Source organism: Tetrahymena thermophila (assembly GCF_000189635.1).
Source record: "Tetrahymena thermophila SB210 genomic scaffold scf_8254406, whole genome shotgun sequence".
Lineage (NCBI taxonomy): Eukaryota > Ciliophora > Oligohymenophorea > Hymenostomatida > Tetrahymenidae > Tetrahymena > Tetrahymena thermophila.
This window is the reverse complement of record NW_002476188.1, coordinates 630,264-657,472: the sequence shown is the minus strand read 5'-3', so window position 1 is coordinate 657,472 and position 27,209 is coordinate 630,264. Positions and strand designations below refer to the sequence as shown.

Here is a 27,209-nt window from a genome sequence, read left to right as displayed (position 1 = left end):
TTTGTTTTATATAATATTAAGATTTATATTAAATCATATTAAATTATAAATATAGGATTTTTATAAAATCTCTAACTCAACATATAGAAGAAATCATTATGATTCTTTAACTTTCTTTTATTTCATTTTGATACTATCTAAAAGCTTGAATTAGGTTTCATAATTTATTTCTAAAGTCTTTCTTAAGTTTTTGTTTTGACTAAAAGGTGATGATTAATCTTATTCATCTATTGGAGAATTACATTCTTCTTAGTATTAAAGTCCAAAAATACTTTTAGCATTATTTTTAGCTTCGTTAATTTTCTATTCTTCACTCTGTGCTTATTACAGCCTAGCAGAATTTATTTCTATATAAAAAATTTTTTATTAATGAAATAAACTAAATAAATAAAATTACCAATATTTGAATCTCTAGATTTTGGTGTTTCTAATAGTGAAGAAACATAATTACTCAAAAGATTTACCTTCATTAAATCACTTTTCTTTCGGTTTTGTTATTGGGTAGCTTTTTATGTTAAAAAAAATAAATAAATTTATTAAATTATTAAATATTAAAAATTCATACAATTTAATAAGTTAACAGAGCTTAAAAGTAGTTAGGGATTTTCGTTTGTAACTTTTTAAAAAGCTTTCATCTTCACTAAAATATTTAAATTTTTTTGCAATTTCCTCCAATGAATGAAAGTTTTCCATTTTGTATTTTGTGTTTTTAAATATTTTTTACAGATAGAACTAGGTAGGATATAAAAAAGAATCTTACTAAACGTCCTACCAACATAAGTTAAAGGATTACTTAATTTGAAAAAAGCAATTGCTAGAATAATTTTAAATATGAACATAAAGTGCAGACAATATATCAGTCCTTTGATTGCATATGAGTTCATTTGGATATTTATTGTCGATAACAAAGAATTCACCATGATAATAAAGTAGCAGTAAAAGTCAAACCTTTACAAAATACGATTTCTTATAGGATTAAAGTATATAGTAATTTTAATATAAATGAACAGTATGAAAACTACAACTTAGTAGCTAATAAATTGATATTGTGAGGTGAGTGTAAAAGCAACAACAATTATAACCCTTAAGTAAATTCTTATAAATTCCCAATAATAGCGCTTTTCATAGTATTCTTAATAGTAATATCCAAAATAATAAAGGGTAAAGCAGGAAAAAAGTTTAGAAGATCGTTTCTATAAACACTTAAATATTATAAATGGGAACAAACTCCAAATTATTATTAAAGGAATAGATAGGGGAAATGTGAATGATGTATAGTTAGGATCATTACATTTTATAGTCAAATCAGAAGTAACATATAATTCAGACCCTATTTGAGTACAATTTAGCTGCTTGGAAAAGAAATTTATTTAATCAGGCTAAAAAAATATAAAAATAAAATTAATGAGAGTGAATTTGTGGAACCTTTTCACACCAAAGAGCTTTAATTTTTCACAGAAAGCTATGATTAATAGTGAAACAAAAAATAATCCTAAAGGTAAAAATGCTTGCAACACTTATATAATGTGAGCTTAACCATATAATTAGATTAAGTGTTTGCTAAATAAGCAATTAACACTTACTATCACTTATGAATTTGGATCAGCAGCATAGTTTGTAACAGAAAAGAGGAAACTTGGGAAAAAGCTCACCTGCTAAGAATTCAAAACAGAAGATATTTAAATATAATTAACTAATATCTTCATGTAAAAACTTGACTAATCTAAGATAGAATATCTTGAGATAGGTATAATTTTTAATATTCTAATGTAATAGCAGAGGCAAGAGTGAACAAAAGAATTAAAAAACATTAAAGTGCTGAAAATGAAATAAATTATTAAGATAACTATTGCTAATATGGTAAAAAAAATTTGATAGCTTTCATCGCTGCATACATCACATTTCATTTAGTTTGTGTAAGATGTGGAAAATCTTTCACCTTCCCATATCTAACCACCTATATCACATACTTTACAGATAGGACCCATATAACCTCTCAGACAACCTTATTTATTTGTACTATCTTATTCGTCACAAGCATTAAATTAGGTAGAGCACTCTACAATATCAGTAGATATTTTATTAGTTCTCCAGTAACCTGTTTTTAAAATTATTGTGTTGTTTTAGCATTCAAGAGCTGACTCTGGGCACTTTTAGCATTCAGATTAATAAGCTTATGATTGGTCATTTGAATGACTATCGCTAGTCTTCTATATATTATCCTACCAAAATTGATCCTTTGTAGGATCTGACAACGAATATTATCCTATAGGGCAAGAATAACATGTGTATAGATTATTTTATATCTGTTTAACTACTTCACCGGGATAGCAAATTCTCATATTTAACTCCATTTAAGTAGGGAGTACATTTATATTATCAGGTGTATAAGTAGGCACAATTTATAAACTTGTTGTCTAATTTGGCATGCTTGAAATTTAAATTTAAGAAAATATAAATTGATTTTAAATATCATCAAAATCTGAGGAGGTAATAATATTTCTTCCATTAATCAATACTTCTTAATTATTTGTAATTGTTTGTATTTTGAAATTTATCTAGCTCAATTCAGTTTAGATTGTATCAGGGTATTGTTGAGATTAATATTTTTAGGCAGAAAATTTCATAAATGTACCTTCAGAATCAACTAATTTCACAAGAAGATTTAGCATACCACCGCTTTTAAAATTAAATACTTTAAGTATTTATTAATATTTCTGTTAATCAGATATACTCATATCTTAGTTTTAAATGATAAGATAGTCTACTATAGTTGATTCAGTAGAGCTGCTATCAGTAGCCTAAGTTAAATTACTTTGAATAACTCCGACGATTGTATTTTGTAAGAAAATTCCTACGTTTTTTCCATAGAGTTATGCATTATTATCAAATATAATGGCTTTGTAATTAAAATTAAGTTATTAAGGCAGATTTGGCTAATTATTGTAAAGTCTAACTCCTCCACCTATTAAAGCTTAATTTTAAGTTATTTTAACTAATCTATCCATTTATATTTATGCTCCAACATTTTCGAAATAAATAGCCCCGCCACTAGCAAAAGCTTAATTAAATTAAAAAGTACTATTGTGTATTTATATTTAGTTAGAGCTTTCACTTATAGAAAGTGCTCCCCCGTTTAAGCATTAATTATATTAAAACAAGCTGTTTTAAATTAATAAGCTTTAAGATAATGTTATCAAAAAATTTCCTTAGTTATTTTAGTAAGTGACACTATTAAATGTGCAAAATGAGCTTTAAACAGAAACTAAAGATAAACTATTGGAGGAAGATATTAAATTTGATGTAATATTTAAGTTATTGACATTTAAGTTATCAGTCTCAAGAAAATATGAGATTCCATTATCTCTAAATTTGTTCGTTGCATAAATAAATTGTAAATTAGAATTCTAAGTAATTAATACTTTTGAAAGAATTGAGCTTGTTACTCCTGTGATACTTAGGACATATCTGTTCTAATCGTTTGAAGCTTATTTACAATTGATTATCTATAAATTATGAATTTCAAAATTTTAAACTTTATAGATATCAATTAAAGCATAAATATTTGAGTTTTAAACAGTCAAGTTCGAAATTGTAATGTTTTTAACATTAAACGCTGATATCAAACCATTAAAGCTCAAGCTCTCCAAGTTGCTATTATCTAAGATTAAATTATAGATATTGACTTCGTTCACATTTTAAAAGGCGAAGAACCATTAAGCTCGAGTACTATTTTAATTGTATTTCCTTTGTAGATTACTCAAATTAATTTAGTTAAGAGTAACGCGATTCATGTTAGAAAATTAAAATGTAATATTGCCAATAGCTTAATTTTTAATTTAAATATTTTCAAAAATTATATTTGTAGAACTATTGAAAAAACTAATAGATGATAAATTGTCTGAGAAGTTGAAACTGAAATCTCTTATTTGTACAACTTGTTTTGTATATGCCATAAATGAATCTTAATATATTTGAAGAGGATAAAATGTTTAACTATTTGACATTTAAGAATCTTTTACAGGACAGACTTGAGTAAAACTATTAAGAGTGCTTTGGAAATTAATACTCCTTAAATCATTTCCACTTAATTGAATATTCCAATAATTGTTTAAACTTGAGTCTGCTACTGGAATCATAGAAGCCTAAGTTGAGTCAGGATATGACACAGGCTTGATTTTGCTCATCGAAAATGAAATATCATAAAATTGACTAACAGAAACTTGCATACTACAAATTTTATTGAAATTTTAATTGCTCTCATAATTTAGGTTATATTTCTTTTCGGTTATTTGATCCGATGAGAATAACAAAATTTACATGATTTAATCTGTAATACTATTATCTCCACTGCTTATTGCATAAGCCATAAATATCGGATCTTACAAAACCACTTGATCCATTAAAATAGCTTCAATCGAATTTTGCATTATTTAAAATATTTCATATTTATCTTAACTTAAAAGGACTAAGTATTAACTATTTATTTCTATTACATCAACTAAAATGTCAACACGATTGTTTCTTCTTACTCTTTAGATGTATTTAAGAGTATTTCTTTCATATATCATGACATGAAAGATATTATAAACTAGCAAATGAGACTAATTAATTTGTAGAGTGTTATACATTATGTCTGGTAAAGAAAGCTATTAGATAAACTTACCAGAAAAATCAAACACTCTAAGAAGTTTTTCTCCCAAGAAATTTAAAAATATCCTAGTGTTTTATTCATCAACATCAAAAAGCATAACGTTTAACTATTTGAATGGCCTATAAGAATTCAGAGAGTCAAATTAAATGATTTATTCGAAATTTTAATTCTAAAGATTGATTCTAAAAATTCCTTGTGAATTACTAAAGCAAACCCATAAATATGTGGATGTTTCTTTTAAAAATCCTATTTCTAAGCTAGAATACTACTATCCTTATTATTTGGTTACTATGCTGATAGTAGATTACTAATAGGTATTTCTGTTGTATATGATAACATCTCCATTATTTAAACCCAAATATACATTTGGGGTAACATTAGAGCATATTTTTTAGATTATTAAGGATTAAGGGTCTTTAAATTGTATGTTACCAAGAGTAACTTAATTAACAAAATCATAGTGGTTTATCAATCTATCTTTAGTCATATATATATCTTCACAAATGAATTAAGAAAAAAGACTATTTAAAGAAATTATCTTTTATTGATTTTAAAATTGATTAAAATTGCTCATAGATGCTTAATCAAATTAATTAAAAATAATAAATGACTGAGAAAGAGCAATTATCAATGTTTTGATGTTTGAATTATATATTATGCTTTGAATTTCTTCATTAACTTAGTAAAAGTATTCAAATAAAGAATTTTAGTACTTGTAAAGGATACCTAAATCTCCTGCTGTTAAAAAGGCAATGCTATTTGAACCTTAACCATAATAACTTTTATCTGCAATTTAAGCAAATAGTTATTTCTTGTTAGTTCTAAATTAAATTGCTTAATTCAAAAAATCAGCAAGGCAAAGATAAAAAACTTAAGTTTAAGAATATATCAACATGTTATTATTTTAAAAATCTAATGAAAACCCAACAAAGGAATACGCTGAGTATTAGTCATATTCAGCAAACTTAAAAGCCGCTCTTTAAATAACCTAACCCAGGTAATCTAAAGCTTAGAAACTTCCTTATGTATCTAAAAAAAGGATTAGATTTTAATCTTTATCATAGGCATAACCTGAAACTAATGATGGATTATTTTATGTTAAAGAATTTTTGTATTACATAACTGTAAGCAAATTGTCTAAGCTAATAGTAAAGAGCTAAGCATATCTTGTAGAAGATGTATAAAATATTATCTAATTTAATTCAGGGATATATCCCATATTTAAAATAGCTGCCCCTCCTGGACTAAGAATCACTCCTCTGTATTATAAAGTTTTTCTATCATAGATAAATATACCTAATTTATTATTTCAATTTTAAATTAATATAAAAAATATAATAACATATTGATAATAATTTACTTGCAGACATGATAGCGATATCATTGGTATATATCTGGATATCTTAAATTACTAAATTGACAGAGGAAACGTACATTTGAAAATTTCCAGTTAAGCTGTATACCTCAATATTAGAAGAATACATTATTATTCTTTAATATGTGTTATCTATTACAAACTTATAGTTATTATCTAAGAAGCGCTATGATAAATTAATTATAGGGCTAAGATTCTACCCATCAAAAACATTGAGATTTCCTGAAGCTTTTTTGCAAACTAATCCTATCGAGCTTAATGAACACTACTGAACGATAGTGTTATCAGTTAGATCTTTTAAAGTACATTTTTATGTCAAATCAAAAAGTAAGATAGAAATAGTTGATCCATATACATAAATAATATCATTAGCTACCAAATAATTAGTAATTGTAGAGAAACTGTTGAAATAGTAGATTTAATTTGTCTAGTAATTCTTAACAAATAATACATTTTATTTTAAGGAAATGATAGAATTTTACTATTCTACTATCATGAAATATTAAATAGATTAGTTAGGATCCTTCTTAACTTCTAATACTTCAATAAACTCATTGGTTAACAGTCTGTACACTTAAATATTGGATTTTATAATAAAGTATTTTTGTAGCACTTAACTTTAATACACTCCTTTAATAAAATCCTTTGATTATATTTCATTTGGGCTTATATTATAAACATTAGTATATTTTTATCTTCTTGTTGCGTCAACTGTCATTAAACCCGCTGTATCGCCAAATATGAAAAATTAATCTTATTTGACTAACGAGAAAGAGTTCATAAATATATTATAGTCTATTTAATTTGCATAATAAAAATTATTTTAAGTCTGCATGTTGTAATGAAAGGTAGCTACAACAGTACAATAGCTCAAAAGGACAACTGATTAGATACTATAGCCAATGTTATTGTTATTTTAGTTTACACTTTTATAGAGAGGAAATATTTTACTTAAACCACTTTGTTAAGCAACTGAAAACATATTTGTGTAGTTCTTGAATAAGCCGAAGGATTGGTATGGAAATGAAGAACCTTTTTAGCTATTTTTTCCTCCAACAACATATAAATTGTCGTCCGGGTCATTATTCATAAAACTTATATCAACAGCTGCTGAGAGAAAGACGTTTTGGTATGTTATTATTGGAATTAATTTTTCTGTAAATATTGTAAATGATTAATCAGAAAAAAATGCAACTATCTCGAAAATGATATTGTTTGCTTATTGATATTTTTATGGGAAATTTCTTATCTTCCAAATTTAGATTTGAGGTATGCTGGGATATGAGGCCAGAAGATTTAATTAGTTATTTTATAATTAGTAAACTGTAAAAGAGTTCGCTTTTTAAACAACTAAATTCATACTAAGATCTAAAACTGCTTTCATTATAACATCATCAAAGAATGAACTACAGTCTTAAAATATCAGCGAAAAATTTTGATCAAAAGCTTTAAAGCAAGAATCATATAAGAGATATGAATTGCCATTTAATGGCAATATAAATTTGTTTTTCATTTTTGATTGTGTATTAGTGAAACTCCAAGTATACAAAATTTTAGAAAAAACAACATCAAAAGCTATAATGCTATTTTAGAATAGTATCAAAACATAATTGTTTACTAGATATGATACTGTTTAGCATAAGCCTTGATTCTTTATGAAAGTTTAATCGATGAGCTAAGGTTTTGTTATTGTTGAGTAGCTCCATGTCATGATTTACCCATTACTTGAGCATGAAGTTATAAGATTATTAGAATCATTTGTATCCATTGACTAGATGCCTGATTACATATCAATAAATTTTCTTTAAAATGGCTTTAAGTAGTACTGATTTGTTATAGTTAAAGAGTTTTGATTAGTTATGTTCAATGTTATGGACTATAATTACTTTGAATAAGCAATTAATTAAATTTGAATTGGCTAATTATTACTATCAATAAGTTAATTTATAAGATTTAGACTAGTGGGATTGAAATTATTCAATTATTTTTAATATACTAACTGATTTTCAAATTTAATCAGATTGAAATTAAAAAAACTCAGATCAGATGAATTATCAAGGATGGATAAAATCACATTTTAACTAGAAGTAGTTATTAAAAGAAAATCAATAATATTTTTTTAGATTATTATTTATGCAATTTCGGTTTACTTACTATCCAAAACGAGAATCATTGTCTAAAGCTATAAAAAGTAGAAATTTTATGGTTATGATGTTGAAGAAGGCACCATTTTAATTTAAGCACATGGCTAAGGAATAGAAAATACTTAGCAAGAATTTTAATCTAAAACCAGATAAAGCGCTTGCTTGCTCAATATTAAAATGTTTTACAAATTATTTAGGGATAATGCTTGTTAAATGCTGACTGAATTTAAATTTTGGCACAAATTTTAGTTTGAATAACTCTGTGTATTCAAATTATTATCCTTATCTATAAAAAATTATAGCATTTGAATTCCAGAAGGTGAAGAAATATAAATTAAATCGTTAAAAAAATAATATTATTCAAAACTTTATTGAGTTAATTAAATAACTGAAGAGTATTAAACAAATTTTTACTCTATTAAATCAAGTAATAAACTGCCATAGATTTTTGACTTTTTTCTTTCAAAAGTAATAACAATAGCATATTATTTGTTAAGTTAAATTATTTGTGTGCTCTAATCTAAATTTCCTTATAAGGCATAGCTAAATAATTGAGTGCTGTTATTCTATAAATTCCATTTTGCAACTTTGTTATCATTTTAAAATATGTAAAAGTTACCTTGAAAATATTCTACATATTCAATATTCTGCTAGAAAGGAATACTTTGCATAAAAACCCCTGTTGATTTAAGCTGCATGCTGATATATGATGAGTATACTATGATAAAATAATCATCTTAGTAGGGTAATATCTACTTAATTGCTTCATTCACTTTACTAATTCCTGTTTATGCGCTATACGTTAGAGAGCATTGATTCAGACTGACGCATAGATTTGTTTAATTATCACCTTGGTATCCTTAATCGCAAATAGCTTAGCAAACACCTTGCTAATTATTACTTTTATCTTAAAAGTATAATTATGGTTGGCAACCTTAGAATATACAAACGCCTGAATTTTAGTCTAATTAAAAATTTTGCTCACACTACTGGCAGATATTTTAACTGTTGCATACATTACAACCAGTTGGGCATGCTAATAACGAAAAGGATAGCTATAAAAGTGTTACTATTTTTAAATAAATACACACTTTCATTTAAAAGTTCTAGTAGAAGATGTTTTCTTTATTTTTATATTTTAATGTACTTTTTAATTTTCTTAATAAATTTTTATCTCAAATTTATTTAATAATAATCAATCAATAAAGTAAAAGTATGAAGGAGAAGAAAAAGAATAGTCTTAATAAGTAATATATTATGTAGTGAAATGATCAATTTAAAATTTACATTGGCATATATTATTTAAGTAGTAACAATGTTTCATGAAAATTCTTTTCATCTCTAACTCTTTCAATAATTTTTATACTTAAAAAATAACATTTTTTTTTAGATATTTAAATTTTACTTGTCACATGATAATTTATATAAAGCATTTCTGAATTAAAATAAAGATTAAATTAATTATTAAATAATTATGTAATAAATAACAATATTACCGTATTAGCTCAATTAGTATCTTATATTTTTTACAATATTTTTTATAAAAATTAACAAATTTCTAAAATTTAGAATAGAATTTGAATTTTTATAATAACATCCTATAAAATAGAGGGAATATAGTAAATTTAGGTTAACCAGTTTATTTAATTTAAAGTTTTTGAAGAATTGAAAAATATCATTAAGATAAATTATAAAAAATTATAAATAATTTAAAAAAAAAGAAATTAATTATTTTTTTCTATTTTATTTAAATCATTAATTTTATTTATATTTAATTTACAAAACTTTTATAATGTTTAAGGATAAATTTATATTTTTATTCATTTTGGTAATATACTACTCTTTTCTTTTGAATAAATGAATTAATTCAATTTATTGAAATTTTTTAGTCCATTAAAACAAATTATATTTGTGTAGCTTTTACTAAATTGATAAAAAATTGAATGAAAAAAGAAATTTATTACTATTTTTAGAAGCTTAATATTTTATCATAATATATTTTATAATACGAAGTATCATTACTTACCTATAAAATATTTAAACTTTTCAAGCTAAAAGGAATTTAAAATAAATATTATTGATTTAATTCAATAGATATTGATAATATTTTTAACAAGTTACATTGATTCAAAAACAAAACAAGCAATATCAATTTTTAAAAAAGAAATTATATAAGGAATTAGTTTTTCAAAATCAGATTAGCAATTTATATTTTGAATCTAATATAAAATATATCAATAATATTTATAAATATTATAATAACATTTTTTATTTAAGTGTTAATTCAATAAGAGTATATTCACTAGTTAGAAAAGTAATTTTTTAGTACACGTATGATAAGAAATCTACTTTAAATAAAATTAGGAATACTTTTGTAAAATATAATTTTCATTCAAATCTGTAGATTCTTAAAATGCAAACAAAATCAGGTTTTTCCTTTCTTCAAATAAATTTCTATTATTCAATTTATTGTAATTTCAAAAAAGAAATTAACTTTTGAATTTTTGTAACCAAATAGTTTTTCTTCATTCAATCAAAAATGAATGAGTAATATAGATTTATATAATTGTTGCTAAAAAATAGATTTTTGAAACTAAAGGTTTATGATAAATGAGATAGGTAATAAATATTTAACAAATCAAGTAAAAAGAACATATTTTGCATTTTTAAGGAAAAAAATATTAATTTTAGAGTTAAAATACTAAAAAAATAATAGAATTATATATTGGATGCATAACTATTAGAATAAAAGAAAATTAAGTTACTACTTGTATTTGTTTACAATAATTTAAAAATCAAAGTGTAAAGGGATGATTTTAGTATTTGATTATATTTTTTTAAATAGCAAAGATAATTTTTATATGTTTACAAATATAAATTGTAATCTACGCGTTTAATAATGTTCTATGCAATCTAAATATTTAGTCAATAAATTACCATGTAATTTTATTTAAATGAAATCTTAAATTAACTATCAAATAGTATTAAAATGAATATATTTACTAAGTGTAATCTATATTAATAAATTATTAAGATCTTAATATTTTCTATGTAAAATTTGAATTTTACCTTTTTCGCATTTAAATTTCTTTTTTTAAAAACAAATTTCCAACATATTTTCTTAAATAGATTTACCAATTCTTACTAAAAATAATTGCTAAACAAATTTACTTTTCTAAATTTATTTGATTTTTATTATTTTACCTACTTGTTCAAAAAATGTAAATATAAAAAGAAAAAAATATTACAGTGTATTATTTATTGAAGATGAAAATTTCAAATTTAAAAGAGTAAATATCTTATCTAGATATGATCTTTTCCTCGATTTATTAAAATGTATAACCAAAAGTTAAATTATTCAATAATTTTTTTATGGTAAAAACTGTTAATTAATGTGTTGCTCCTTATTTAAACTAAATAAGATATTATTTCTGGCTTTTAGTCATAAATTGGTAGAGTTGCGTATTATTTGCTGATCAATGCAGGTATCTTAATCAATTGTAAAAACAATAAGAATTCTTTAAGAATATCATATGAGGTGAGGATTAAAAAGTTTTTTTATTGGTAAGTAAAGCAAACAAAAAAATAAACTAATTCGGTTAATTACACTATTTGTGATAATATTAATTAATAGAGTAAATTTAGTTAAATTTCAAAAAAAAACTTTTTTAATAAAAAGCAAAGCAAAATAAAATAAGTATTTTTTAGAAGTTTTGGAATATTTCTTGAAGCAAATGAAAGGCAGTCAAATAAAATCTAAGATAATTACTAAATAAGATAAATAAGGGGGAATTTTTAATAGAATCAGCAAAGTATTTATTAACATTTCTCATTAATAATTTGAGCGCAATGTAGGCTTTGATTACTTATGTTCATTTTTTATTGTGATTAGCTATCTTTAGCTTAATATGTATCTTTACTTTCCTACGATAAAGAAAGTAAATTCCTTCGAAAAATAAATGTTCACTTACAATAGGTTCCATGAGGCTCTAATCTATGCTGGAAATCCTTAACTTTATTTGTTTGAGTACATTGCACCTGAGTTGTTTGATCCAAAATATGTAATTCAGCTTATAATTAAATAATGACTACAAAAAATGGAAATAGTATAAAAAGCTATTTCTAAATTGATTAATACGCTATAAACTATCCTCGATTTTCATAAAATTATTTTATTTTATATAAATTTGAAATTTTTTTAATACTTACTCATTTTATAGTATAGTTAACATGATTAAGTTGCTAATTCTTAAACTTCAAGTAGAATACTCAATAGTGATTTAGCAAATAGCTAAGAGTTTAATTAGCGAAATACATTAAAAACCTAAAGATTATTAGAAACTAAATATAGTTAGAGAGATTTTGGATTTTACAATTTAAATTATACAAATAGCACAGATGGATCAACTAATCCCACTAATACTAATAGCAATACTTTTGATGTCTATCAACAAGTTCTTTCTATCTAACTCTCTGTCTAGTTGATTATACTATTTGTGTTTATAATAATTACATCTATCATTATTTAAAGACTATTAGAAGAAAATACTAAAAAAAAACATAAAATCCTTAATGCTAGATATAATAAATCTTATTTGGACAATATATTATATCACTTTTTTCACTGTTTTAATTATGTTATTTTAATACCTTTGCTGCAAACTATACTTCTTTGCAGCTAATTTTCTTCTTAAGAAGCAAATGTAGATGAAACATAAGAAAGTATTAAAAAAGTATTTATCTAAATATTTTCTATCCTTAACTTGGTTCTTACAATTTTATTCAGCCTGAATATTACTTAATTTTCAGAATAATCTTTATTAATGGAGAGTAAAGGACTAATTAGGTTAAACAGGACTAATATTTATGCCTTCTCTAATATCATCAAAATTGTTTGCACTTTTTATTTCTCTCTAATTTAATCAAATGATTATGGTTTCTAAAATACTGCTAAATATTTGTAGCTGATATTTATAGCCTTTTATTTAATTATTTCTGCGTTTGACGTCATCTTTTACTTTCCATTCTCTAGCTTTACTGTAATTGGAGCTTTTTTGATTTGCATATGCATTTCTTTATCTTCTTTGGTTCTTTACATATTCTGGAATCCATTGAACATTTTAAGTAAAATTTCAAAGTTTATTTATTTTTATTATTCTTTCTTTTATCTCATTAATATAAACGCATCGTTTCGTTTCTTTAGTTAAACTAATCAAAATCATCATATTAATTACCAATAAAACATACATTTGTATAATTATTTAATTATTAAATTTATGAAAATAAATAGGTGATAAAATGCATAGTTTACTTATAATTCTCACAATTTTTTTAATTGTAAAATTTATTTTAGTTAGAAAATGCTAATTTTTTGAGAAGATTTTATCTACGGATTTAAATGATATTAAATAAGATAAAAATGTAAAATATAAAATATATTATAAAATATCTTTACTCTTAAGCGAAATAGATATTTTATGTAAAGAATAGAATTAAAATTTTATTGTTTGTGGATTGCTGCAAAATCATATTAAGTCATGTTAAAATCAATATTGCTATTGTTAAAATTTTGCTTCTTCATACGAACAATCAAATGAGACTGAAAGGCATAAATAAATTAATATTATTTATTCTTAGTCATTTTATTTTGCCTACATGTATGATATGCTTGAGAAATTCAAAAAAGCGTTGTAATTAAATAAATCAGAAGATTAATTATTTTTCCTCCATTATGCTATGGCTTTATGTAGAATGGACAGATATTCTAAGTCACTCTAATAACTTTTTTACTTGAACAATTAAATTGCTAAAAATTTGTATGAAAACAATGCAGCTAATGTAAATTACTTGGTCAAATCAAGTCTACCAATTTTGATGAATTAAGTAAGAAACTAATTTATTCTAACTTTTCAATAGTAAGTTAATAAAGAAGAAGAAGATGTTAAAATTTGCACTGAAAAATTTCAAAAAGTTTCGCAAAAAAAAGATTAAATTAAGCTTTCTTTAACAAAAGCAATCTAAAATAAACTTTTGATATTAGAAAAAATTGTGAAAAACTCCTACTCAAGTAATGAAAATTTTTTTGATGACGCTAAGGCATTAACTTACCAGTTAGATAAAATCTAAAAAGAAATATATAGATTTTATAATGAATTTCCATCTTATGATTAAAAATTAATTTTAACCTTCTTTTTGAGTGAGATTAGAAACGATCTTTATGGCGCACAAATAATAAATAAGCAAGTATGCATGGAAGATGAGTTTTTTATCAGGTAAATAAATTTTTAATTATAAATAAATTGGATCTTTTAATTCGGTAATACCAAAAATACTGATCAAAAGTAATATAAGGAAGTTTTATGATCTTATTTTTTTCTCATATAATAGAGAAAAAACTCAATCAAATACCTAAAATTTTTATTATAAAATTCTAATTACCTTGACATATTTATTAATATGATTAAGAAAAAAACTATTTATATAATAAAATGCCTTTTTAAAAAAATAAAGAGTTTTGAGGAACTCCAAAATCAACTTCTTTTCTGAGAAAGTATGCATTTTTAAGGTAGGCTATGGAAGTGAAAAAGGGAAATTGAATTGGTATTCAAAGAATGCTTCTAATATATTGATGATTTCTGAAGAAACACTCAAGTATTGCAATCATATAAATGATTTAATTCCAAATCCAATAAGATAACATCACAATTAGATCGTTTAAAATTTTCTTAAAACAGGAAAATCAAAATCTTTTAGAAAACTGTCAAAGATATACATTAGAGATAAATTAAACTATGCTCAAGAATGCATAATATTTTTTGACATTGATAGTTTATAGCTTAATGATCTAAGTTTGATCACTTTTATTAAGCCTATAAGAAGTTATTCTAGTACTGTTAGCCTTTTTTTTGATTTTGATGGAAATCTTTAATGCTCTACTCCTAACATATGGCAAAATTTATTCTAAAAAGTAAAAAAAATTATAGATTACATAAATAAATTTTAACTTTATAAATAGGAAGAAATGATAGAGTTCGAGAAAACTCATTTGCATAATTTAAGCTGGTATTCTTTATTCCCAAAAATTTAAGAATACATAACATCAAATTAAACTTAAGAGAGAAATTTTAATAAATTCTTCAAGGTTAAGATGTTTTTACCAAAAGAAAATTCCGTAAACTCAAAAAGTTAATCTGCCTCATCTTTTAATATTCCTAAGGTATTTTACGAATCCCAAAAAGTTCAAAGCTCTTACAAATAACGAGGATTTATTGAATTTGAAGTAGCCTTAAATGTGATATAGCAGCCTTATCAAAATAGATAATAAGGCAGATATGAAAGGTATTACATTTTTGAGTTAGACGACATTAAAAAGGTACATCATTCTTTAAATAAAAAATTAATTTAATTAAACTTTTAGAATTATTGTCTAAAATTTCATTATTATTATTTTTTTTTTAATACAATTTTTGCTATTTTTCATAATCCAAATACAACTATTTTTTATATATACTAATGCTTCTCACTATCTACATTTTTTTTAATTAAAACAAATTACATCATCCCCTTTAAAATATCTAATAATTATTTCAAATAAATATAATTTTTAGCTTTTTTATTAATCTAATCTATCTTGTATTTCTTAAAAAATTAATTTAATAATTTAAAATTTAAAATATCAAAAATTTAAATTTAAAAATTTAAAAACTTAAAAATTTGCTTTTAAATATCCACAATTTTTAAATGAATTATATTAAATAAATAATTTATAAAGAAAATGTCCACCAATTACTTTAAATTTTTAAAGATTTTCACCTTAAAGAAAATTTTAAGAATTACTTTATAAAATATTTTAAAAACATTAAACTTACTTTCATGATAAAATTAATTATTGCTAATTTGATATCTTTTATGTAAATAATTGAGCTATCAAACTAATTTTTAGCAATTATCAAATGAAAAGAAAAAAATAAAATATTATTTGATTTAAATATCATTAGATTAGAGATGATTCTACATCAGGAAACAGTACAAGTTTTACAAAGTTAGACTCCTCTTTTAAAACTAATACTGCTGATAATATTTCTGTTAATAGTGCTATTAAGATAACGAATGGCTTAGAGACAGAATAAAATACTAATGAAGATGAAGCAGATCATATAAGATAATAAAATTTATTGAAAAATAAAAAAAAAAGTTAGGATAGCACAAATTAAATTAGCAAAAATGCATAGCAAGTAAATAATATTTAACTAGATAAAGTAGTAAAATAAGATGTTTTGGAGCAATAAACAAATAATTAAAATTAAATATAGTTATAGAATTAATCTAAAGTAGTAGCATCTAATGGTTCAGACAATAAATAGTAAATTTTAGAAAAAAGCCCAACATTTAAAAACTAATCAAGCAGTGATTTAGGTAAAACAATATATTAGGGCTAAAATAGAGATTAGTTTTCTCCATCGAGACTCAATAATACTTCCACTTATTGGACATTTAATAATTTCATGAGTTCAGAAGAAGTTATTCCTATAAGAGATTAAAGGTCTACTTCTTAATAATAAATAAATGGAAATTAGATAAGAGTAAAGAAATCTTCTTCAATTCATTAAGAAAATAATAAAGATCTTGAAGTTATCCAAGAACATATTGATTCTAAATCACCTAGGGAATCTGATAGAAAAGAAAGTGTAGAAGAGTCTTTTTAGTATTAATATATTTCTTTGTAAAAAGAATTTATTTCAGACCACCAAGAGAAAGCAAACAAATACTTTTAATAGGATTTAGATTTATCTCCGGTTTAACTAAATCCAACAGATAAATATACTCTCCAGAAAAAATAATAAGAAAATAGCAATAATAATAATAATTAACTAGATGGAAAATTAATCAATAAAAAAATAGATATAGATCAGAATGATGAAGCGACTAAGTTAGATTTTAAATATAACCAAGACATAAGCAATTTACTTAGCAATAAAAATAATTCTTAATCTAATTAATATTTAATTAAAACTAATTAAGAGCTTAATGATTTAAAGCAATTTTAAGACTTAAGTAAACAAGAGATCAAATTAAATTATGATTTAAGCAATTATGATTATTCTATAAATGGTTAAAAAAATTTATACTAAGAAACTGATTACAAAGAATTAGAGGTTATCAGCATAGACAGAAATTATGGAGTTAAAGATGCCAATAACAATTAAATACTTTAAAATCACTCTTTTTATGAAAATTAAATAAAACCTTCAAATAAAATTAACATTCAAAATGATATTCAAAAACAATAGTAAATGAATGCAATTTCAAAAGGAAATTAGTAAATATTTTACGACAATAAATCTGAGGAATCTAGCAGCGATAGCAATCAGGCATAGTAAGATAAAAATTAAAATTTGTCTCCATAATATTATGGATTAACTTCTCCCACAATGTAATTTGTTTCTCCTCGAGATGTCAATTAGCAAATTTTACAGCTAAGTGCAAAAAATTTATTAAATTCAACCTCAGAAGAGACATCAGGAGTTTCTCTAAATAATTAATCTTATCTCCCCTTCTCATAGAATTAACTCATCAGCCCTAAAAACTCTTCTTTTTAGCAACTTTAAAAAGTGGAAAAAATAGAAGAATGTGTAACAGAAGAAGATGATGAAAATGATACTTAACATAAAAGAAAAACACAACAAAAAAAATAAGACTTGAATTAAAAATTATTTTTTCAAAGTAGAATAAAGTCATAGTACTACGACAAATCCTAAAAAAAAAAGAAGCATCAATCTAGGAGATAAAAATTCATGGAAAGCATGGAAATTACTTCAACTAACCAACCTAACATGGACTAAAAAGAAGAAGAAGCAAATTAAATTAAAAACAACTATTAAAGTTCAGTTGCCAATACTAATAAATTTGGAAGATACCAATATTTGTAGAAATATTAAAAGTTGCATTATTTTATGGAATCTAAGTCAAATCCTAAATCTCTTATGTATTTCTTGTATTTAAGAATCACAGAGCTAGTTGCTTCTATTATTCTGATTTCTTCATTTACTATTTTTATTAAAACATTGATAAACAATCATCAAAGCAACATTCAAATATTAAAATACTAAAGTGAGTTCTTAGGTCCCATCGACTAAGGATTTGGATGTATTTGGTAAGGAGTTAATTATTATTTCTAAATGGCAACAAAAGTTAGAAATTATACAACTTATAAGCAACATATTAATTTTATATCAGCTAACATAAACTATACTTATACAAATCTAAAGTCTTTTTCTGAAGTTGATCAATCAAATCCTGTTATCCTTGATTTTTTAGATAGCTAAACCTATTTATTTTAGCCAGATGGTTACAAAAATGTGAATACAGTTTTGCAGTACAATAGGTAAATTTTTTATAATCTATCTTTTTTTCTAAACTTAAATAAATAAATATATTTTTCTTTCTTTAATAATATGAGCACTTGAACTTTATGATAATAATAAAATTTTTAATTTCGTTTCAATTATTTAATTGAGTTTGAAAAAATATATTTCCACTTAATAATTTAAAATAAATAAATTATTAATATATTAAATCTTTTTAAAAATGTTTATAAAAAAATATACTTAGATTAATCATATACCAATTAGTGAAAGCTTTCAAATACATATCTAATTGGAACTGGGACAAGCTATAAGATATTTCTGTTTATGAATTTGTAATTTTATTTTTTAATTTTTATGTTAATGTATTAATTATATTTAAAATGCTTGCTATAAGTGAATTTAATATATATAAAATAAATTAGGATGTTGGATTTCTAAATGCAAATATTATGGCTATTACAGATTTGTTCAGCAAAATATCTTAATAAACTATGGATTCATTATAAAACGATGTAAGCTACTAGAATCAACTTATATTAATTATTTTGATTATAATGATGCTCGTGTTTTGTATTTTAAGTGCAATTTCTACAAATTTCTATGTAAAATATCTCAGACTAAAAGAAGCTTTAATAGAATTATTCAGATATATTGATAAAGCTTGGGCTGATAATGAAATAGAAAGATCTAAAAAATCATTGCAATAAATTGAAAATTATAATAATTTAAATTTTTTAAACGGGTATAATTTCTCTCTAGAAGAAAAAGACAGTCACCTTGGCTCTATGGAAGACAAGAAAAACTCCTCTATCAAATCTTATAGATAAGGAAATAACAGCAAATCTTTTAAAATTGTTTAAAAGAGATTTGTTAATAAAATCCTAATCCTTATCATGTATTTCATCTTTGTAGGTAAAAATTATTTCTCAAAATATTGAAATTCATATACCATTTTTACTAAAAAATTAAATTCAAATAATTTTCTATAAAGTAAAAATAATTTAATTAAATAAAAATAGCTGGTACTACGAGCTGCTTGATAGGTGTGTATATTTATAATACTTAATACATAAATAGTTATGTTAGTGCTTGCAAAACTTATTAAAAATTTGCAGATTCTCACTCTCTTGTTTCAAGGCTTACAGGATTATAAGAATTTTATTATAGTATAACCGCAAACTGGTTTAAATATATGAATTATAGTAATATAACTACTTCTATACCTGAATATAACAACCTTCTTATTTAAGCTCAAAATTTTGTTTCAAGTGAGCTTTAAAATACACAAAATTTAGGTTCAAATTAATTTTTAGATGACTTTTAAAATTTCATAGTCAGCTTGTAAAATACAAATCTCTGTACATAGATCTTAAATATGCAAGATTACAATTTATAACTCTGTCAATAAATTTAATCTGGTTCAATGCAGACAGGAATAATTACCACTTTTACATAATTATTGAATGATTTAAATGTAATTTTTCTTTAAATTAAATACAATTTGAAGAATTTTTTTGATCAAATAATATCTTTAAATAATAAAATTTTTGTACAAAAACAATAAAATATTATTTTAAAATAAATTTTATTTTCTATTTGATTTTAGGCTAATATATTTATTTAAATTTGTTTCATAATTAACAATTTTAATAAACAGAATGAACATAAAATAACAAATTTTAACATCACTCTAAGAAATCCAAGATATCCTGATGGTGATCATTTAGAAGCAGGTATAATGTGTACTAGAATCCTGAAATATGCAAGTGATATTTTAAACAGGGATATATAGTAAATGATTGATAGTGCCTGGAAAATTATGCTTTTGATGACAATTCTATTTTTAATGTTTATGCTAATTTTAAATTTGTCTCTAGTCTTATATGGATACTACTATTTTGTCTAAGATTACAAATACACTAAAAGATGTTTACTCTTACTTCCTTTGAATACTCTTATTTTAGAAAATGCATTTAATTCAAATTTAAGAATTCTCTATCTATAAAACGGTTTAATGGATGAGCAGTGAATGAATAAACAAGAGAAGCAAAAAATCATTTTATTACTCTTTCAAAATAATTTAAAAATTATTGGTATATATAAAAATAACATAATAAATTATCAAAATAAATAAATATTCCTAACAGCTTGATATTTCTGTTTTTTGTATGAAATAACTAAAATTTAAAATTTTAAGTGTTAATATGTCATTCCATATTGTATTTTAGCTAAAATCAAATTATTTATTTTAAAAAATATTTTTATATTTAAGAAATTAATATTTTTACTTTTTTTAAATTTTCAAATATTTATCTAAATCACTTAAATTTATTTTATTCAAAAATAAATGTTTTTTATTGAGATTAGATTAAATAAAATTTAAGTTATAAAACAATAAAACTAATTATTTAAACTTAATTAAAAATAATAAACAAAATCATTTAATTATTAAAAAATTATAAATTCAAAATATTTTATAAATAATCATATTTATTAGCTAGTCAATTTAATCTGACTTGTTTCTAAATTAAAAAAATAATTAAAGAAAAACTTTTATTTTTTAAATTAAAAATTATCAAACATATTAACAGGACGTAACCAAATAAAATATCTTTCAAATTGAATAATAAATCTATTATTTAAAAATAAATTTATTTATTTATTAATTTTTGCAAGTAATTTCAAAATTCTTCTTCTTCTGATTAGGAGCTCTCGCTATTACTACTTTCATTTTTATAAGAAACTTTCTTTCTATTACTTAAACTCTTTTTATTTTGCTATTAATTATCTTCATTTTCTTCTTCATCATCATCGTCATCAATAATAATTTTTTTTCTTTTATTTCCGCTTAATTAGCTTCTTGTAACTCTTCTGCTGTAGCTAAAATCTTGTAAATCGTCAACTGTAAGATCAACATTAGTATTTATGCTCTTTTTTGTGCTATTAAAGTTAGATGATTTTTTAGCAGGCCTTTAAATGAAAGAGAAGTCTCTAGTAGTAATATTTTGCTTAATAAGTTTTGATTTAGCTTTGTAATAGTTAGAAATTTGATCTTTTTTAGACATGTTACTGCTATCACTATCCTACAATTGATCTTGCTCTATTTCTATAGGCTATTTTTAATCAGGAATAGTCAAAATTCCATCTCTATTTAATTGGTTTATCTTATCCCATAATTAATCATCTGCAATATTATTAAGATTAAATTCCGATCTTAAAGTAGCTAGGTTATCATATTAGTGCATAAAGCATTCTGCTTAACCATCTTAATCATTTAATTTGAATATTTTCTTAAATACATAACTTGTTTCATAAACACAAGCAAAAAATAAATTCTTATTTCTATCTCTTCCTAATTAAACCCAATTTTAAAATTAAAAAAACTGCATTCTTCTTTTCAGTATCATATCAGCATTTAATTTACTAACATTCTTCTCTAACTTTTCTAATTTTTATTTGAGAGGGTTTAACTTGATCTTCTCCTTTTTATATTGTTATAGCTTATCATTTGGTAGTTAATTAATATCTCCATCTATATCTTTAGTATAATCAGCTAATAAATTTTCTAATTCTTATAATTACTATTTAGCTTAATCTCTTTGATCTTCTTTTTCAGTAATTTAGCTCTTCAAGTTTTTAATGACTTCATCTTTGACTAAATTCTTATTTTTATAAATAGCAATATGAAATAGAAAAAAAATAAACTGCTTAAAAATATATTTAATTGATAAATTATATTATTAATTATTTTTGCTTTTATAAGATATTTTGGCTCTATGTTTAAATTAGAATTGACTTTATTTTTTTTTTATAAAATGATTTTTCTTAATTTTAAAATTACCTTATATCTGTTTGAGTAATATGTCAAACAAAATGAAAATTTATATGCTATTTTAACAAGGATTAAAAAAGCTTCTAACTTTTCAGTAGTAGAAAAATCAGCAAACAAAGTATCAGTATCAGAAATAGATCTGCAATAATAGTGTTCATAGAGTTGATCTTCCTTAGAAATGTCTTTCTTTTTAAAATTCAATTTTTATTTTTCACCACTACTTTAATTACTTTAATTTTCCAATTATTCTCCATCTTCATTTCTAATATTTTATTTTGAGGAATCTCTGCTATTATCATCATCGTCGTCGTCAATATTAAATTAATCATTATTTTCTTATAACTAATTATCTTCATCATCATCTTCATTATCTTCTTCTTCATCTATAGCCCTTCTAATTGAAGAGGTAGAGCTATAGTTTGGTATTAAGAAGGTCTTACGGAAGGGTTTTACTAGTAAAAAGAACACTAAAAATTATCTCCACATCTCCATAAACGTCTTAACATTATCATCTATCCTTTTAAAGCATTATCTCATCGATTTTAAAATTCTGAAATCATATTCGTAGCTTAAATAATCTTAATGCTTGTCTAGTTTTTGAAAAATAAATATTTACATAAATCACACAACAACAAAATATTACTTACTTTTGCTTTTTATTTCTCGAAACATCGACATTACAAAAGTACCAGCTATGTAGTTTATTAACTAATCGAATTTTTCATGTTTATTCATGTTTTCCAGTGCTAAATAAAATTCTTCTGCAGTAACGTAGTCATTCATTTAAAGGTCAGATGCAAAACAATTTAAGTAGTTCATAACTTAATGAACCTTTTCAACTAATTAAACTGGTATAATTTGCTTTTCCATTTTAAATTATTTTTAATATCTTTTTTGATAATATTTGTGAATAATATTAATTAATAAGCTTAATTGAAGCTAAAACAATAGCTTAAGATTTAGCTAAATTCAAATTTTCAGAATATTAAATAAATTTTTAATAATTTGGCGCATTTTACGTTTTAAACGATAAAAACTTTGATCTTCATAGAATAGGATATAATAAAAAAAGTATATAATAAATATATTTAATTTAATCTACAATTCAATAAAAATAAAACAATAAAAAAACTAATTTAATCTAAAAGTTTAATTTAATAGAAAAATATTTTTTTAATTTTTTACATTTTATAAAATACGAAAATTCAGAGTAACATTTTTTTATAGCCAACCAATGATTAGATTTTAATTATGATTCAAAAAATTAAATAAAAGATATTATTTTAAATTCTTCAATACCAAAATAAACTAATTTAAACAATAATCCAAAATTAAGTAATATATAATATTTTAGCTAATATTCAAAAAAATATGATAGCGTATTATTAATTGTTTAAGTTTCACAATCAAATATATAACATTTTTTTTCATCAATTTATAATTAAAAATAGACAACCAATCTTTTATAATTCATACATTTATTTATAAAAGACGATTAAATAAATAATATTATTTATAAAATAATCTTATTTAAAAATATATATATTTGATATTGATTAGGTTGAATAAAAACTGAACTAAGAAAATATCATTTAGCTTATCAGGTTTAAATAATTTATTATTTAACTATTAGTTTATAATTAGTTTTTTACCTCTTGCTTTAATTTCCAAAATAATTAGATATTTTTCATATTTAAAATTAATAATAACATGAAATATTGAATTTATTTAATGATTATATTTTAAGAGAATAATTGAAAATTTTAATTCAATTTATTATTAATTTTAAATATATTAAATTTTTTAATAAAATTATTTCAAATTTTCTTTAACTTAAAAAATAAAAATAGATTTTAAAAGAAATTAAATTTGAATATATTTTTTGTTTTAGATTTAATTAATGATATTTATATAGAATGGGAGATTAAAATTTTTGAAAAGAAAAGCATCCAAAGCAATTTTAATAATTAATTTAGATAGATGTATTTACAAATTTTAATAATTTAAAAGAAATATTATTAATACAATATTGTCTTTGATATTGCTTTGATAACAGATTTAATTGGAGTTAAAAATCTTTCCTAAAATTAAATTCAATCATTTGATTTTAAGACATCTTAATTATTTAGTTTGTATAATCATTTATTTGTAAAGTGTTTAAATATTATAATTCCTATCAAAAAGTTAATTAATTAATTTATTAAAAAATAATTAGTAAAATCAATCTATCAAAAAGTTAGGTACAAATTAATAAATTAGAATAACTAATAATAGCAAAGATGTGGGACCAAGATATTATAGCTGATAACAGAAATGATAATTCTAATTCCGATTAGGTATAAATTATAAATACTTTTATTAAATTAGAACTTATAAAATACTATTAGTTCCTTTAGTTTACAATTTCCTTTACTTTTAAAATAGAATAACAAAGACTAAACCAAAAAGCCTGTATTAGTACTTGATACTAATGCATTTATCAAATGCTTAGATTTATAATCTCTTTACAATAAATATGATTTATACACAACTTAAGAAGTTAAGTTTGAAATCCGTGATAAGAAGGCTAGAGAAAAATTCTTGACTCTACCTTTTGATATTTTGGTTAAAGACCCATCAAAAACAGCTGTAGCTGCTGTAAGAAAATTTGCCACTACCACTGGTGATATAGCTAGTTTGAGTTCTGTTGATATTAATGTAATCGCTCTCTGTTACACCTTCGCTGAAGAAAATAAAACTGCCGATTTATTGAGAAAAGAACCTCCTGAGATCAAGGAAGCCTTTGCTTAAAAAAATGTTCAAGACGGTTTAGAATCTCTCACTTTAGAAGAACAGTAGCAAAATCAAAAGTAGAAGAAATTATAATTTTGCCTTTAAAATATAAAAAAATTAATTTTTTCTTTATAAAATGAATGAAAAATACTTCTTAAAAAAAATAATTAACATTTTATTCAATTTTTTAATTGAATATTCCATTTAATTCAACTAATTCTATTTTATTTTGAACTAGCTAAGAATAGAAGTAAGAACAAGGTGAATAAAAAGAATTAAAGGAAGATAGTAATGAAAATTAAGATAATGATGAAGATTATGAAGATGATGATTAAGAAAAAAAAGATGATAAAGACGATGATGATGGATGGAATGTTGTCCCAGTTAAAGAAAAAAAGAAAGTAATAAGCAAACCTAAGAATGAATTTGGAACTGGTTGGAATTTTGTAGGACCTAAAACTAATGAAGAAAAATAATAATAAACTTAAGAAAAAGAAAATGTTGAAGGTGAATAAAACAAGGAAGCAGTTTAAGAATAAAAAAATTAAAAGCCAAAGAAGCAAAAAGATGAAGAAAGTGATGATGAAGATGATGGCGAAGGTTGGATTAACACTGAAAACATTCACTTATACAAAGAATAAGGTAACTAGAAGCTCGAAAACACTGGCAGCTAAATTGGTGTTTCTATCTTGACTGCTGATTTTGCCATGCAGGTAAATATCATATTCTTTATTTACTATTTATTATATATATCATCTTAAAGCAAAGTATTGAAAGGATACTTTCAAAAATGGCTTTAATATTTTTACAATAATGATAAGTAAACAATTTATTGATCAATCAAGTTAGTTTTTATTATTTTAGTTTTGGCTAAAATAATCAAAAATACAAATTTAATTAATTATTTACATTCATAAATAATGATAAATATTCAGCTAGATTGATTTTTATGTTTATTTCAAATGAAACCTTTGTTTGAATTGTGTTTTATAGAATATAATTTTAATTTGTTTTTTTATTAATATAAAGAATGTTGCATTATAAATGGGTATTCCTTTAGTTTCTATAGATGGTATGTTAATCACTAGAGCCAAGCGTTTTATTTTAGAGTGCTTTGGTTGCTAACATTTATGCAAAGAAATGACAAAAAAATTCTGTCCAAAGTGCAAAAACCCTACTTTACTTAAGGTCTCTTGCAGCTTTGAAGCTGATGGCTCAATAAAATTATACAGAAAGAAGGGATTCAAATTAAATACTGCTGGTTTCATTGTAAATATTTTAAATTAAATTTTTTTCAAATTAATTTACAGATTTATTGAAATAAATTTTTTTTTCACTGGTTAATATAATCTTATTAAAATAATTTAGTATTCCATTCCAAAGCCTTAAATTGGTAAACAAGCTAACAATATTGTTTTAAGAGAAGATGATTTATTAAAGGGTAATAAATTAACATAATGTAAGATAGCCTAAAAATAATAAGAAAAAGAATTTAGTAGAAATATGTTAGAGTTTGAAAATGGTTTCACTTTAGATGATATCAAGCACAAGCAACACCATAACCATAATTTAGAATTCGGATATGGTAGATTAAACCCCAATAATGTATCTCAAATGAAAAGACATAAGAGAAAGTGATAAACAAAAAATCTCTCAATCCTTATAAACTAACTAATAATTTAATTAATTAACATTATTAATAAATTTCAACAAAAATAAAAAATAATTTAATTTCAGATTTAGATCAATTAATTCTTGCACAATTTTATGTCTTTATACAAATTTTATACTATTAAAAATCCATCTTTAATATTTTTATCATTTATTTTACTATTTAATTTGATATTTTTAATTAAAAGTTGCTGCTAAAGTAAATTAATATAGGAATTAAAAATACAAAAACAGATATTTATTTATAATTATGCGTTCAATATTTCTATGAATTTTAACTTTGCTTATTTATGAATAAATTTATTAATTTTGCTGATTCTTTTAAATTAACATTTTGTATTCATTTTTTTATTTTTTTAAGCAGTAATATGAATAATATAAAAAAATTTAATCT

The 27,209-nt window shown here is 22.7% G+C and overlaps 5 protein-coding genes across 5 annotated transcripts; 2 read left to right on the top strand and 3 right to left on the bottom strand. All coding sequences in view use genetic code 6, as the record gives it.

The window, feature by feature from the left end:
* Positions 1-93: 93 nt before the first annotated feature.
* TTHERM_00247140 (transmembrane protein, putative) lies at positions 94-9,270 on the bottom strand (the record flags this gene model as incomplete). Its single annotated transcript, XM_001023843.2, has 4 exons — positions 94-347; positions 398-505; positions 566-5,950; positions 6,015-9,270. The coding sequence occupies 4 exons, from the start codon at positions 9,268-9,270 to the stop codon at positions 94-96; spliced, it is 9,003 nt and encodes a 3,000-aa protein (XP_001023843.2).
* A 3,524-nt stretch (positions 9,271-12,794) lies between these two features.
* Positions 12,795-13,292, bottom strand: TTHERM_00247130 (hypothetical protein; the record flags this gene model as incomplete). Its single annotated transcript, XM_001023842.2, has 1 exon — positions 12,795-13,292. The coding sequence occupies one exon, from the start codon at positions 13,290-13,292 to the stop codon at positions 12,795-12,797; it is 498 nt and encodes a 165-aa protein (XP_001023842.2).
* Positions 13,293-14,801: 1,509 nt separating this feature from the next.
* On the top strand, positions 14,802-20,569 carry TTHERM_00247120 (transmembrane protein, putative; the record flags this gene model as incomplete). Its single annotated transcript, XM_001023841.2, has 7 exons — positions 14,802-15,140; positions 15,189-15,545; positions 16,171-18,557; positions 18,785-18,872; positions 18,963-19,452; positions 19,560-20,014; positions 20,198-20,569. The coding sequence occupies 7 exons, from the start codon at positions 14,802-14,804 to the stop codon at positions 20,567-20,569; spliced, it is 4,488 nt and encodes a 1,495-aa protein (XP_001023841.2).
* A 652-nt stretch (positions 20,570-21,221) lies between these two features.
* On the bottom strand, positions 21,222-23,242 carry TTHERM_00247110 (hypothetical protein; the record flags this gene model as incomplete). The annotated part of the gene is made up of 3 exons (XM_001023840.3): positions 21,222-22,202; positions 22,382-22,962; positions 23,020-23,242. 3 exons carry the CDS (start codon positions 23,240-23,242, stop codon positions 21,222-21,224), a joined length of 1,785 nt encoding a protein of 594 aa, XP_001023840.1.
* A 1,409-nt stretch (positions 23,243-24,651) lies between these two features.
* TTHERM_00247100 (nin one-binding Zn-ribbon-like protein) lies at positions 24,652-26,782 on the top strand (the record flags this gene model as incomplete). Its single annotated transcript, XM_001023839.3, has 5 exons — positions 24,652-24,708; positions 24,797-25,221; positions 25,383-25,857; positions 26,174-26,413; positions 26,513-26,782. The coding sequence occupies 5 exons, from the start codon at positions 24,652-24,654 to the stop codon at positions 26,780-26,782; spliced, it is 1,467 nt and encodes a 488-aa protein (XP_001023839.1).
* Positions 26,783-27,209: the final 427 nt, after the last annotated feature.